At 40.5% G+C, this 15,964-nt stretch overlaps 2 protein-coding genes across 4 annotated transcripts; both read left to right on the plus strand.

Annotated features, from left to right (window-relative positions):
* Window positions 1–6,529: 6,529 nt before the first annotated feature.
* ccna1 (cyclin A1) lies at window positions 6,530–9,337 on the plus strand. The gene is made up of 9 exons (XM_034098257.2): window positions 6,530–6,614; window positions 7,203–7,346; window positions 7,470–7,677; window positions 7,762–7,877; window positions 7,962–8,188; window positions 8,302–8,506; window positions 8,616–8,729; window positions 8,809–8,942; window positions 9,136–9,337. Exons 2-9 carry the CDS (start codon window positions 7,203–7,205, stop codon window positions 9,206–9,208), a joined length of 1,221 nt encoding a protein of 406 aa, XP_033954148.2. The 5' UTR covers window positions 6,530–6,614; the 3' UTR covers window positions 9,209–9,337.
* Window positions 9,338–9,671: 334 nt separating this feature from the next.
* On the plus strand, window positions 9,672–15,923 carry sparta (spartin a). 3 transcript variants are annotated; one of them, XM_034099064.2, is made up of 8 exons: window positions 9,672–9,799; window positions 10,453–11,244; window positions 12,676–12,870; window positions 13,373–13,529; window positions 13,794–13,988; window positions 14,162–14,323; window positions 14,535–14,625; window positions 15,360–15,923. In XM_034099064.2, exons 2-8 carry the CDS (start codon window positions 10,471–10,473, stop codon window positions 15,607–15,609), a joined length of 1,824 nt encoding a protein of 607 aa, XP_033954955.1. In that variant the 5' UTR covers window positions 9,672–9,799; window positions 10,453–10,470; the 3' UTR covers window positions 15,610–15,923. The 3 variants fall into 3 exon arrangements, with proteins under 3 accessions (XP_033954955.1, XP_033954953.1, XP_033954954.1); XM_034099062.2 differs by having other exon boundaries at window positions 14,826–15,441; XM_034099063.2 differs by having other exon boundaries at window positions 10,470–11,244; window positions 14,826–15,441.
* The last annotated feature ends 41 nt before the right edge of the window (window positions 15,924–15,964 follow it).

Genomic DNA, 15,964 nt, shown 5'->3' on the forward strand with positions numbered 1-15,964 from the left:
CTAACAGTGTTAAGAGATCACTACAGTTTAAAATACATTGTTCAAGAGGCACATCTGCTTGTACACACATCTGGGATAATCAGTCAAGTGGGTGTTAAAATACTTCACAGAAAAAATGTACAAACTCAAGGAAAAGTCAGAAGATCCTTAGTCCACATAATGGACAGACCTTTTTTTATAGAAGTAGAACATACGAGTTGCTTATTCAGGTTAACCAACCTTTTAGTGGTGTACTTTGACTGGGAAAGGACGTTGCTTGTTTTGAAAGTAAACAATTCAGTGTCCTCTGATATAAAATTAAATGTGAGCATGACCCTGAATCTGATGAATGAGCTTGCTAGCACCTTAATGATATGCATGGTGTTAATCATGTGGCAGATAGCTCCTGTCTCTCCTCTGTGAAGGGGAGCACAGATGCCTCCGTCCTCCGCCATCTTCCCGCTGACACAGGCTGCCTGCAAGCAGCATCGGAGAACAGAGAGAGTAGAGATGAGAGGACTACGACTTTATTCCCATCCAGCTTTCCCGAACATCACATAGCTGGTATTCATGTGCACTTCACACAGAGACGTGACAGGTCTGGGATTCATCTGATGAGAATACCATCCGTTTGTGAATATCATCTTAATCTGAACCCCAAAAAGAAATGTCGATAAAATATTTTGTAGTGACTTCTGCTGGGCTGTTTCACTGGTGTTGACAGTGTTGCGGGAGACACCAAGGACAGAGAAAAAGAACATCATTTAATTCTTAAAATAATTATTTTCCATGACCTTCATTCTACTAATCACACTCGGAAGAGACTATTTCTAAACAGGGAATCGTTACAGTCACGCAATTCTATATTTGCCTAAAGAGGGAATATGTTTGGCAAAGCTAATTATGTGGATGTGATTACACGTCTCTGTGCAAGCTGCAGTGTGTGGTTTCGTTGTGCGTGTGCACGTGTCAGTGTGTGAGAAAGAGGACTGAAGGATGGAGATAAGAGTTTTGGCCTCGGCTGGTTTTTGTTACTAATCCCAGACGGCGTGGCCACCAATTCCATGTCATTCCCTGATATTCCAGCCTGTTCTGACTCCATGCAATCCCAAGCCTGCCCTTGTGAGGACACCAGTGTCTGCACTGCATGTTAATGAGAGGGAGACATGCAGTGTTGAGGGTGAGCAACTGCATTGGACTATTGTGGGGTTGAACTGAGTGTGTATGTTTGACAAGAAACAATTTATAACTCTTGGATAACTTATTAGTTTCATATATGTCAGAAGTTCTAGGTATTGTAGATGCGCTGGCAGATATGCATCTCATCCCTCGGGCAATTTGCAAAGCTCCCGACTGAGAGCGAAGTTCACAAAAGCAAAATGTCAGACTTTGATGAGTAGAGGAAAGCTGACTCTTTCATTTGTCTCCCCCTTATTGCGAGTCAAACTATCCTTGCATCCTTAATCTCTGAGAAACTCTTAAAATGTAACATATTGGGTCCATGTCTCTGTGATGATGTGCAGATTTATTTGCGATTTTCAGTTTAGGTTTGTTAAAGATTTTTCAGATCAGACACCAGCCAATAAACATGCACGGACTACACTCCAGCGTTTCGTCTCATGGCAGTGTCTTGCCAATCAAAATGAGCTCCACAGATCTGACGACATGGAGCAGAGAAAATATACTGAGGCATCACACACACACACACACACACACACACACACACACACACACACACACACACACACACACACACACACACACACACACACACACACACACACACACACACACACACACACACACACACACACACACACACACACACACACACACACACACACACACACACACACACAGAGAGAACAGGACAGAAGCCTGACAGGCGAGGACTTGTCCAGAATAACAATGATGAGTGAGATGGAAATGTAAAATGTGTACTGTGGGGAGTGGAATAAAACACAACACACATGTATAAAACAAACACACGTCAGAGCAAGACGCCCAAAAGTAGACTGAAATCAGTGCCCCTATAAAACCTTAACCGCTAATAGTGTTGGCAATTTCACCGATCCCTCTGAGGGTACACTCTAAATTCATGAAAGAAGAGAAGAAAGGGGAAAAAATGTCCTCAAAGTCAGATTCATTTGAATATATGAATAATTTAGTGCACCCAAAGATTTCGGGCCCTTAAACTGCAAATACAAAAAAGCTCTTAATCTTCAGACATTCATAATTCATATGGACCATGGCTCCGACATGGAGAGACGGGGAGATATTTGATGCACAAGTTTGCCATAAAAGGTATAGCAGATGTAAGGTCTAAAGCTTTCACACTGGGCAAAATCACTGCATGGGTTTGTGTCTTTTCACAATTCAGTAAATCAGTGCATATTTCTGTCTCTGTATTCCTACTATTCACTTTGAATACTCTGCGCAGACCCCAAAAGAACACAATTACACTTTCATCACATCTTTATGGTTTATACCACATGCTGTGATATCCTATGAAGTGTCTGCTTATAGATTGACTTGTCTCTGCAGGTGTGTGTTGTGTTGTCACAGTTTGAGCATCATAATTATTCCACCACCATAAGAAACAGACAATAAGAGCGCTCCCACTTGACATAACATGCCCCCTCCCCTCTTTCTTTTCCAAGCTCATTTTCTTTTTTCGCCCCTGGCTCATTACAGTGATGGGCCTTTTCATTGAGGAGATTGGCACCAAATGTCCCCATCATAGTCCCCAACAAAAGCTCCTTTGATCCGCATGAGGATAATTAAATAAAGCGTTATTAGCACAAAGACGGTGAGACATGTGACCTCCACACAGCAGGCTAAGAGGAAACTTGAGAATAACTGCTAATCATATTTGATGTCGTTTGTTTGTGTTTGTCATGACTTTTGAAACTCTTCCCCTCTACATATGAAATGTTTTGCAGTGTTTTCTTCACTGATGCCCCTGCAGCTTGCCACAGATGATTTGGCCTCTAAAGTTCTGTTGTCTCATGGTCCTATGGAAGCTTGGATACGAACGTGATGATTGCCAGTCCTCTTTCAGAGCCATAATTGCTACTAATTGGGCTTCAACCTAACACGACTCATCTTTGTAGCGGTGTTCAGATTAATTCATGGTGTATTTTTTTTCCAGCCCACATAAACAAAACAAAGCCGATTTTAAAGGGAGAGTACAAAGATATCAACCAATGAACGTACAATTGTTTGTAGTTAAAGTTTAGTCTGACTGAGCTGACAATAACAGTTGAAATCAGCCCATTTGCAACTGTTTTGTTCCCCCTAACCATTTATTAACCTGCCTGGGAACAGGGGGAATGGAGGATTGTGGGTAAGATGACAGACATCAAGAAGATAAAAAAGATAACTGAGAATTTAGTGATGAGTTTATCATCTTCTCTTCCTGCCAAGGGTGATGGGAAAATGCCTGTTCAACGTGGATAAACCTCAGGAGATTAGGATGCCTTTTCATCTCTTCATCCCGCAGGTTAGCCGCCCACTTCGTGTTTCCTGAACTACTATACCTGTGCTCAGGGTGAGAGGCCATCTCTGCTGTGATCTCCCAACAGGGCGAACACCACAGGATGGGATGCTGCTGAGAGATGAGACGTGTCCATCGCTCGCTGGGAGGATATTCCTGAAAGGTGCAGTATTTAAGAGGTGATGCTCAACCCCCCCCCCCCATCTGGTCCAAGCCTGTCACCACCAATACATCATGTTAATGAAATGGCAGCAGCCCAATGCTATCTGTCATAAGCAATCTGCATCTGCTCAGGGACCGAACGGAAATGAGGAAGAGTGATATAAAGACAGAGGAAGGCAGAGAGACTCGGTGTCCCCCGAGCAGGTGCTGTGTTTTTGTGTGTGAGTATGAATGTGTGTGTTTGCTCAGTCCCTTCTTTCAGCACAGTGTGACTAGATATCGATTTTTTTAAATGTACATTTTTCAGAGAAAAAAATTGCCACAGCCGGCGACCTTATCTCCCATCTGTACTGGAGAAAATAGGTGAGGATATTTCATCAGCTCTGCAGAGGAGCAAAGGTCCAATGCATCTTATCTCACAGGGAAAAGTACTCACTGTTCCTCCTCTCCTTGGCATTGGGTATCGATACGTTTCAGCTCCACAAACTACAATGTCACACAAGCTACACAGGGTTGTGAAATGATGCTTTTAGCGCCTAATAAGCAGCTGTTGCAAAGGCAAAATATTATGTAGGCCCGGTTTTTTTAAAGGATTTGTAACTAATTAGTTCTTAAAGGTTTTGGAGATTACACAACAGTCTTTTTAAATAACATTAGGTCTAATAAGAGATATAATAACACTCAGAATTACATTATCTTAGTTCACTGTTGATGGAATGCTCTTCATTCATTCATCTAATGATAATGAATGGTAAGACATATTTGTGCATACATGGTCTGGAAAAGGGAAATGTTTGGTTTTAATCTGCAGCAATGCTGGTAAATATTGGCACCTGGTCGATCAACATTCAGCCATAGGGATTTCTGCTCCACAGTAATGTTTTTAGGGGTGAAATGTGCCTCCAAAGATTGTTGCATGGTGTTTGACCAGAAGCATCAATGATAGATTACTGAGGTCTAACTTAATTACATAAAGATAGAAGAAGAAATATTTATGTAAGAAATGCTTACATTGGATTAGAGGTGGAACACTTTTATGTTCAAATGAGGACGGTAGCTCTACCCACCTCGTATGTATATGATAAATCCACACATACAGGAAAGTATAAGAGTGACGGTTGGCTGAAGGTTCAAGAAGCAGCCGAAAGATTGCAAATTGGATTCTTTAATCCCCTGTTGCTCCACTGAAGCAAACAGCAGCAACATGACAACACTGTGGTTGGTGCTCCTGGGCCCCCCGAGCTCCATGACTCTTTACTTTACCGCCTGTAGTTCTGGCTGTGGTAATAATCATCATAACAATGATCATTTCAGGCAACTCATAACATCAGCTTGCTTTGCAAGCACAGACTTTAGTATTTCACAGCTTTGCACAATCTGCATCCCCGAGGAGTTGGGATGAGCAAAGTTTCTGTGGGAATTTGTCAAATTTTACTTAACAGGCTCACAATGCAATATGATAATTTAATATGTATGATTTATGAATTATTTGGGTTGTAGCCCAGCGATAAATTCTGCATCATATTGTTACGTTATCTGACAAATAGTGAAATGGTTATTTGATGATAACTTGTCAAAAGTCTGCTGGATTTACTGCAGATGAAAAACATCAGACGATTATTTCTGTAGAGAAAGTCTGCCATCTGATGGACATGTTAGAACATCAGCAGGTTACTCTCATACTCAGACAAATGTGGAGTTTTACAGTAAATATACTTTTTTCCCTAATATTTAATATGTAATTATTCTATTTTATCTTGAACTTTTTAAATTGTTAATTTGTTTGTATTTATGAGTCTAAGGAGGGTCCATCATTTAATATTGCATAGGTCCACAAGACAATATATTATAATGTAGAATTTGTGTGTTTTCAGTTGTGAATTTCTGCTTTCTAGCCAATAGAAAACCCTTGCTTCTCTGATGTGGGATACAAGCACACAGCCTCTGCAGAGCGACAACAAAGCCAACAGCAGTGACCCGATCAGCATGGAGTTCAGTTTAAACCCTGCTGAGGAGAAAACAGAGAGGAAGGCATTCAGCCAGAAGCAGCAACACTTTCATCCTCAAACCAATGGTTTTTTGGTATAAAAGACGAAACAAAAGGGTGACTAACTGCAGTCAAGAGAAACTTGTCAGCTGAAAGGGAAAATCCAGATATGTGAGAAAAATCCCAGTGACATCTACGATAAACTGCTTTGATAATGATATCAAGCACAAATCTCGATACATCTCGAAAAGGGAGAGAAACTGACTACGTTCATGTGAAACAGAGAGGACACAAATATGAATACAAATAAGGAAAATGTGTCATGAACAGATAGAAAAAAATACAAGAGTTAATGGTAAAAAAAAAAATACATGTATGTTTTTGTACAAAATATATTAGTGTATCACAACTATTTTACAAAAAAGTATTTGCATCTTGTTAAAATATAAATAATAATAACGCAAGCATTATCCAAAGATTGACTATGTATTGTAGTTTTTTTTAAGAGATCAGTGGAAAGGTAGCATCCTTAATGGAAATGTTGAGCTCCATACAATTCATTTTCCAAATCCAACAAATAGGTGCTTTACCTAACAATATCTTCTGAATTTAAGGTAGTCATGGAACATCAAGAACAGAACCATCCGTTATTTAAATTATAAATCATATTAGAAATTCAGTGAGGGATTCCTGACGCACGACGCCATCAGCTGTTGCGTTCTGGCACGTGATTGGTCAGAAAGCCGTTCGGAGGAAACAGCTGATTATTTTAGAAGCAAACCTGAAGGAAACTTTTTATCGCTCGGATAAATAACATAGGACGCCAGTGTAAGTCACTTAAACGCAGCTAGAGGTCGCTGTCTGTCTGCAAATCAGCAAATATCAGAATTGTCCCGTCAATTTCTCCGCTCTATAGTGGAATGCACCGGTTTTTCCTTTCACCTTCTTAACGTTTGCTGTTTGCTGTTTACTTCGTTGATCCTTATAACGGTGAGTTTGCAGTCAAGAAAATATGCTTTATGTTTGAAGCCGACACAACCTGTGTTGTTGTGTTCTGTGATACAGTGAAGGGATTCACTTAGTTTGAAGCCTTCTATTTTACTCGATGTCTATCTTAGTTTTTGTTTATGTGATTCTTGGAGAGTAATACATTCTTGTAACCATGGTAATGTTACATTTTCAGTTCACTTGCGTACAGGAGAAGTGAGTAAATATCACACTTTACTGACCTCTATTAAAATGCTTGATGCTAGACTTTATTTGAATACAAAAAAACTCATTTAACTCTCCACACTATTTATTTTTAATCAATTGTGAGACTTTTTTTTATTTCTTGATCTGTTCTTTAACCTTCAGAACTAAAAAGTATATATTTCAACTTCATTCAAAAGTGATCAATAATGTGAACCATGGGCCTACTGCATACATGAACCTGACAAATACTATAATAATGGTCAATTTTCAGTTGTATATGTAATCACTTACCTACAAGTTATCCCATTTATTTCATGAAATATTTCTGTTACTCTTTCTTTCCTGAATGCTATGTTTTAATACTTTATCTTTGCTTGTTTAAAGATGAACTTCAGCACAAAGGCCCATAGCGGCAGTCACACCAGCAAAGAAAACATTCCACATCCAGTGCAGGTCCAGCGAGGCAAGCAGCGGATCGTCCTCGGTGTGTTGTCAGAAAATGATTATCATGGTCGATCCTGCAGCCAGGTAAGTGAGAATGGCACAGTGGAGAGCGTTTGTAGCAGAACCTTTTCAAATACATTTCCTTTCACATAAGAATCACATTGGAGAATGAAATATGCTTGCTGCAATCACTTTTTTTCTCCACAGGGAAGTCAATTTTCCAAACAAAGTTCAATCTCAGACAGCTCCCATCTCGCCTTCCTTGGCCGTCCCTCCAGTTCCAGCTTTGATATTTATGTTGAGGAGGCTTGTGAAGTTGTTCTTGCTCCTTCTGGTCAAGAAGTTGTCTCAGAGAGCTATAACGTAGTGTCCGAAACTACTGCTGATTTAAGATTCTTGACGGAACTGAGTATAAGTGAGTTTGGCAAAGAAACATTTACTAGGCTTTTTCGTGGTTCAGTCTGTACATTGTTTACTACATTGCTGTTCACTCTTGTAGGTTCAGGCCATGATGCTTCTATGCAGTCTGAACAAGATGAATCCCTGATGTCAAAGGAAGTGCTGTGTGTTTCTGAATATGCAGAGGACATTCATCTGCACTTGAGGGAGCGTGAAGTGAGAAATCACCTAAATTATGAGCATGTTTTGCTCCACAGTCCATTGTAAATAACTCATAACTGCTTTTGTTCGTAACGCCAGATAAAGTCCAGGCCGAAGCCAGGCTACTTAGAGAAACATCCAGAGATCACCAATGGCATGCGAGTGATCCTGGTGGACTGGCTGGTGGAAGTCGTCCAGGAATACAGGCTTCGCTCTGAAACATTGCACCTTGCCGTCAACTATTTAGACCGCTTTCTGTCGTGCACTGCATTGGTGAAACGTGGCAAGTTGCAGCTGGTCGGCACAGCTGCGTTAATGATTGCTGCGTAAGCATGTGTTTTTCTCTAACGATTTGTTTTTTGTTTAGTCCATTCTCTGATTTGGTAATAACATTTGGTGGTCTTGAGACTCACATCATCTAATCTCTGTCACCTTGCAGAAAATACGAGGAGATCTGCCCCCCAGAGCTGAATGAGTTTGTGTACACCACAGACAGCACCTACACTAAGAAACAGCTGGTCCGGATGGAGCATGTTTTCCTAAAAGTGTTGTCCTTTAGGATGGCAGTGCCCACAATAAACCAGTTTCTTCGCCTTTTCATGTCAGTCCACCCTGTCTGCACCATCACAGAGAACCTGGCCCAGGTTAGCAAAATCATTATCAAAGAGAAATGTGTTCCCACTGCCTTTTAAAGTTGCTGTTTGTACCTTGATGATATTTTGATTTGGTTAAGTGTGTTTTGTTTGCTTCTAGTATGTAGCAGAGCTAAGCCTGCTGGAAATTGATCCATTCCTACAGTACACCCCATCTCTAGTAGCAGCTGGAGCATACTGCCTAGCTGCTTACATTGTAAACAAATCTCTCTGGGTAAGTTAGCCCAGATCATTGTCTTGTCAAGGAATTGGTAAAAATATGACATTTAAGGCAACTTCTCCCCATATTTTAGCCCGATTCCTTAAATGCCTTTACTGGTTATACCACTGCGGAAATTGTGCCTTGCATGACTGCCCTCCACAAGCTGTACATCAGTGCAGAGAGTCGTCCTCAACAGGCCATCAGGGAAAAGTATAAGACTTCAAAGTAAGGCGTAGTTTGTAATTGTTTATATACATTTAAACTTATACATATATATATTTACAACTTTACAAACAGCTACTGCAAATTACAGACCTTTGGGATATTTCAGGTGTGCTTTGCAGAAAGTTTGAGTTGTTGATGTGTCCAGGAATTCATTTTAAATCTCTAAATGTAACTTTATTCTCTCCAATTACAGGTATTTTCGTGTTTCATTGATCACTGCATCTGATGCTCTGCCTTGCCATGAAGAATTGCCCCACCCTTCTTGAACGCTTCTGCCATAAAATAATAGACTGAGAACCAAACAAACCCAGCTGATTCCACTGCCAAACCCATACATGGCACACTCCTCTATATATTTTATACAAATTCAATAAAACATTTTTTATTAAAACCTACCTCATGACAGGTTTTTTTAATACTGCCAAGTGTTCATGCTCAATGTCAGGTTTTTCTTTTGTTACCATCACTACCATTATGATTATATAAGTGTTTACCATAGCATTTTTGTGTGTGCAAATGTTTATATTTCATGTCTCACTGTATTGCAAAGGATATAAAACACACTTAAAGTAATTGTGTTTTATTTATTCTTTATTTCTAAATAAAGTTTTTATTTTAACATTTTGTTGAGTCTATGGTTTTTATTTTGAAAGTGTGTGCCGGAAGCCATTTTTGTCGCTCCAGCTGGTTTGACGCATGTGTGCGTGTGCGCAAGTGGACGCAGCCAGTGAAGGGATCGCATATATTTTTGCAGGCATTTTCCATGAAAGTACGGAAACACTGTATACAACTGAATAAGGACTCTGAAACGACCTATTTGTGTGGTTTTCTCCTCTTACCGGATATTAAAGTTCGAGGTAAGGCATATTAAAGTTTATCATAGAGGTAAGTTGTCTGAAAACGGTATCTTATGTTTTGATACACTTGATGGCCTATGAATACATGTTTAAACGCTGTTATTTTAACTGTAAAGTTGTTTTCTTGAGAAGGCTTCTATAAAGCCCACAGGCAAATCCCTGGTCTTGTTCAGGTTAAACCAGTCTATGGGTTAAACCTGATGTATTCGCTTGCTCATGCTATTTACAACCTGTCATAGCCGCCAATAACAATAACATAACAGATTTGTTTTTACATTAATGCATCTACTTTGCCGTAATGCTGCCAGAGTGCTTATGTAGGCAATGTGTCTTTCTTTACTTTTCATATCTGGTTTAGCTGCGTATCTGGGTGACAGGTGCATGCTCTTAACTCTTTCCTCATTCTGTTTAATAAACACAACTTTGTCGTTTTCAGTCAAAGTGTTCATTTTCGAAACTATTGGCCTTCAACTAATTAGTAGGCCTACACAAATATCTAAGTGTATAATATTTACAGTATGTGTTGTAGGACAAAATCCCCGACTCTGTTTATGCATCTTTTTATGGTTAATCTAACACTGCAAATACAGATGCAACTTTTTTCCTTTGGAGATGAACTGTTTATCTGTTCACTGTGTCCCTGCTTTTTCTAGCACCTGTCACTCCTCAGTATGACTGAGCCTGCTGAGCTGCTGATCATCAAGGACCAGTATGAGTTGGCCTTTCACTCTCTGAGCCGGGGGCTGGCTGCTGAAGAGGCCGGGAAAAAAGCTGAGGCCCTGGAGTCTTACCGGAAAGGCAGACAGCACCTCACCCAAGGCTTGGGAGTTCCCACTGGGGGGAAGAGGCATCAGGGAGCATTCTGGGATACAGCCAGGCAGCTTCAGCAGAAGATGAGGGACACTCTGAGGACTGTTACCACCCACCTCTCTGACATGGAGACCTCTCAGCAGACCACAGGAGCACAGAGAGGCGGCCTATTGATGGATCTACCTCTCAGTCTTTATCCTGACCTGGCACAGAGCAGCCAACCCCCCCAAAGCTCCCTCCACCGTCTGTACCCCACCGTACCTACCACTATAGAGAGCACAACCCCAAACCTCCCTCTTAGGCCTCTTACCCCTGCTGTTCTGCACACGCTCCTTGCAGGAACCATGGCTAACCCAGGGGACCAGCCTCCAGCATACAGCCCCCAGCCAACTGTCGGCCACCGCAGCCTGTCTTATAGTTCTGCTGGAGGCGGCTTCGGGCTCGGAATGCAGACCGGGGCATCAGCAGGAAAAGATGGAAACGAGATGCTTTACATCCCCTCTGGGGTGCAGATGTTTTTCGTGGCAGCGAATGGGCAAGTGAGCGCCCTGTCTTACCCAGGCTTCCTTCGCATCCTCACATTTGAAAATCAGCACACAAATTCCAATGGTGGAAGACCCTCATCTTTCCTACATGTGAGTATACGTCGTCATACGTGTATGCATCTGGGTGTGGGTATGTCAGCAAAGCATTTTCCTTGGGCGTGTGTCTAAAGAGGTGAGTGTGTGAGGAGGAAACTCCCCTGGGTGAAACCACTTTGTCTCCATAAGACCAGTTTTAGAACTAACTATGAGTCACTTTGTTGTTATATAGTGTATAAAATGAGTACTACTCACAAAGAAATGTTCTGCTTTCAAATGACGGACTGGGCGATGTGCACTTTGAGTTTGACAACACATGCATATGGAATGACAAAACAGCATCCACTGTATTGGATTGAGCATTTTTTTTCCCTGACCACATTTATACTACATTAGAAAGAGTTTTACAGTTCAGGTTGCAACTATTGATCATTTTCTTTATTTACCAATGATAGCTGTTTTCTATAAAACATACCTGTCACTTATACCCCAAAGGCTCAATATGGTTTAACAAAAAATAGAAAATGTTTTGCATGAAAAGGATTTATTTATCATCAAAATACATTTTCGTTAATAGAAAAAAGAAAAAAGATATATTTCAGCTCTAGTTACAATGTCGATAATGCTTTTACACTCCAACAATGTTTAGATCATATTTTAGTAATGTGAAAAACATTGTAGTAAATACCATAATAGTTGGTAAATACCATTGTGGTATCAATGTTTGAGCTATATTACTCCATGTATTTGTGAAATGCATGACTTTTGTTTTAGCTTGCTTATAGAATCTTTATCTGCCCTGTCCCTGTAAGCCTTCTGACAACCTGCTCAATATAAAACGCATAAAGTAACAATATTGTATTCTGACACCTCTACAAAGTGCATGTAATACCATGCTGAAGAATACTGCAGGGCAACCCATGACTTTCCCACCAGCCATGGCTGCTCTGCTGTATTCTGGCCCTGCTTTGTTTCCCAGCAGGACAATAGTCCCATTAACAGATGACTTTGCACTTCTGTTGTGCTGCTGGTCAGTGTCCTGCGCCCTCGCGGGGTTATCCTGTCAGGCGGCATACCAGTGGCACTATGCAGCTGTGTCTATATTATGTCTGTGTTGATGACTGACATAAGTCCTGATGGGGCTAAAATCCTATCATGTGTCTTTGAGAGGGGAAAACATGGGGTCAAAAGGAGCAGGGGAAACTGCTTCCTGGAAATGACAATGCATCTCGCAAACATTTACTGTAGGCATCAAAAGAAACCGCCTTTTACATATGAAGTACATTTGGATATAACATTGGATGATTTACAATTCACATATTATGAACTGGAAAAACAATTGAAGTCTCGACAGAAGCCACCATTGGAATAATTGACCAGTTCAGTTAGAGTGAATGCAACCTTTGTTGGTAATGATGGTACATGGGTGATGATGACCTTTATCATTCTGACCTCGTTTTTTGTGTGTGTCTTTGTGTTTTCAAGGTGTGTGACTGTCTGTACCCGCTGACAACAGACACTCCAGTGCTGTTGGCTAATTCTGGGATCTTCATGTTCCCTGACGTCTTGTCAGCGACTCCAGGGTCCTACGTGGGCATAGTGTTGTCCTCTGAGCTGCCTGCTGCCCACAGAGAGACGTTTAAGGACCTCATCTCACAACTTGCTGAACTCAGGGTCCAGGTCAGTCTTTATGTTTCAAATGTAGGGATAGGTATGCATGTAGTTGGAGTCAAGGCTTTGTAACAATGTGTTTTTCTTTGTTTGTATAGAAAAGTAGGGTATTGAAACGTTATCAATTAAATTCACTACAAGGGCAATCGGATTCGGATCCTCTACGATCTAGAGGCTTTTTTCTTTGGCTGATGCTACACTCTTCCATTAAGTTATTTTTTAAATATTTGTTTCAGTATTTCAGCTGGCAAACAAACAAATCAAATTGAAAACATAGCCTCCTCGGCAGAGATAATAAGGACTACACCTTATTGTAGAATGCCTATAGCGTCACTATTTTCTCTTGACACTTCAGGAGGAACTAAATAGTTATGTTGTGGGTAAAAACATTCTTGGCGGGGTGAGTCACGGCTTACAGGAATGTGCATCTCCTCTCTGGGTGTACACGTTTTAACAGTCTCTTACTGTGTGATTAATGTATAGCAATATGACTTGATGGATTCCCTGACAGGGTCCGGAGGGGGAAGGTTCAGAGGTCATCAACCTGAGTGAGAAAGTCCCCCTTGGTCCCACCAAAGAGCTTGAAGGGCTCACAGTGCCATCAGGGGAGAAGGACAGACCACCACTTCCTGGATGGAGTGAGAAGATGGCACAAGGAATCTTGACAGGTGTGCTTGTGTGAGCCTTAATAAAGAAATAAAACACCATTTTGTACTTTTGTAAAGAGACCATATACATTTGCTGTTGCTATATTCACAAAAATAACCACTAGAGGGCACTGCTTATCATTGTTGCTTCCCTACTTAACAAGTTGAGTGCCGCAAGGAAAACTTTGTACAACTCTTAATTAACCTGTAGTAGATATTTAAACAACACAATGATCAATGATATTGCTAACTTACGTTTAACACCCAAAATGTTTCTGTGTGTAGGAGCTACACGGTTGAGTTTAGGGTTAGTAAAAGGAGCCGAGGCCACTGGAAGGGCCGTTCATAGAGGAGCGGCCAAGATCCGGGACCACATCACGCCCGAGGAAACTGCTTCAGAGGTCAGCCCCCATGTCACCAAAAGTCTGCAGGTGGCTAAACAGGCCACCGGGGGGGCTGTGAAAGTCAGCCAATTCTTAGGTAAGAACTTATTCCAAGTAAGATACAACGATGTTTAAAAAACTTGGTTATCCACTTTTCTCAAAACTGAAGAAAACTTACATTTGATTTTCTTTATTTTTTTGTATAGCCTTGAGTGTCATTATTCTTCTGTACTATGAACGGATGTATATTTTGCATGTTTATATTTACAGTTAATGGAGTGAGTACAGTGGCAGGACACATGGCAGACAAGATGGCTCCCCATTTGAAGAAACAGGGCGCTAAGCTGGTCCCAGAGTCTCTGAAGAAGAATAAAGATGGCAGCCCTTCCAACTGGGAGGGAGCCAAGTTAGTGGCAGCCAGCAGTGTACAAGGTATTTCCCAAAACAGTGTGAATTTCAGGGTATACTATAGTACTACTATCTTTCTACAATGTCTGATAATTTACTTTTTTATCACTTTCAACTGTCAAAACAGTCAGACATGTTTTGGGATTTGATATATAATGGCATTTGAAATATTAACCTCAATGTGGGTGGTCTAAGTCTTATGGGAGTTCTCAATTTTACTTTTCATCCAAACCAGGTTTCTCTACTGTTTGGTCTAGTATGGAGACCGGAGCGAAGCTGGTTGGCAAAAGTGTTTCAGCCGAGACTGTCACAACTGTGACGTACAAGTAAGTTCTGACATTTCACACACTTCACATTTCTGCTTTTCTATGTAATTGATACAAATGTTACTACCGTAGATCTTGTTTTCAATCTTTTTCTAAATCTACCTGGTTTCTTTGAATAATAGTAGAATACCATCCTACTGTGTTGCTTTCTTTTTGGTACGTTGGGAAACTGATCTGCTTTCTTACCTATTTCTTTTCAGATTTAAAGCCTTAGAAAGTCTAATAAAAACTACAAAAACTAAAATATGACTGCAAGGGGAAATAAAGGCAAAGACTTTTGAACTAACAACTGATCAACTCTTTCATGTATATACTTTCATTAACCTAGATCAAGCAAGGAAAGAACTCTCACGATGACTTTTTTAATGCAACAGCTAACACAGAATTTTCTCATTTTATTATTTTATACTAAGACATATAAAGTATTTGTTTTGGGTTCTTTTTTCACTTGAAGTAGTTTTAGCTTATTTTATGTTTGTGTCTCTGGGTGTGCTTGTGCTGGGTGGGGGTGCTCTTGCTGTTGATACTGTCTGTAACCCTATTTCCTCGATGGTAACTAATAAAAATGCTCCAACGTGAAATATGACTATTTGTCTTGACCTTTGGTGTGTTAATGTGAATAAAAACAGTTTGATCACATTAATTCATTATTTCTGTTCCTTACATACCCTAATTTATTTTTCTTACAAACAACTCACTCTCTCCTAACTCCACCATATTTTTTCATGACAAAGGTATGGTAATGATGCAGGAGCAGCTACAGACACTGCTCTCAAATCAGCGATTAATGTTGGTGTCACTGCATACAACTTTGACAATCTGGGCATAAAAGCCTTCTTGAAGACTGCTGGGAAGCAGACAGCCAAAGCTATAGTCAAAGGCCCGGGAGGACAAGCTGAAGGGAAGGAGGCGCAGAAACGAGAACATCAAGCAGAGTCAGATGGGAAGGAAAAGCAGAAGAAAGAGGAAGAGAAGAAAAAATAGACATGACACAGGACATTTGTTGCATGTTGATAAATAGCACAAATATCGAAGTTAGCCCAAGTGAAAGTGCAATTTTACTTAAGAAGCTGTTAAAAAGCCTAAGTATTTTAATAGGAGCTGTCAGGGGCCGGAGGAGATTCGGTCTGCAAACAGTTTTTGTAGGTCAAAACTTACTTTAAAATGGCTTTTTTGTGATTTATTTATGTTTAATTACATTCTGTTTGTTCTCTCTGTCTCTAAAAAAATGTGTGGCTTTTATTTAATCTCCTTCTCTTTGTGTTTTAAATGTTTTCTGTTAAAATCGTAAAGCACTTTGTTACTGTGTTTGCCTGCATTGTTTTGGGTTATGTGAAAT

The sequence above is a fragment of the Pseudochaenichthys georgianus genome, chromosome 14 (assembly GCF_902827115.2).
Source record: "Pseudochaenichthys georgianus chromosome 14, fPseGeo1.2, whole genome shotgun sequence".
Taxonomy (NCBI): Eukaryota; Metazoa; Chordata; class Actinopteri; order Perciformes; family Channichthyidae; genus Pseudochaenichthys; species Pseudochaenichthys georgianus.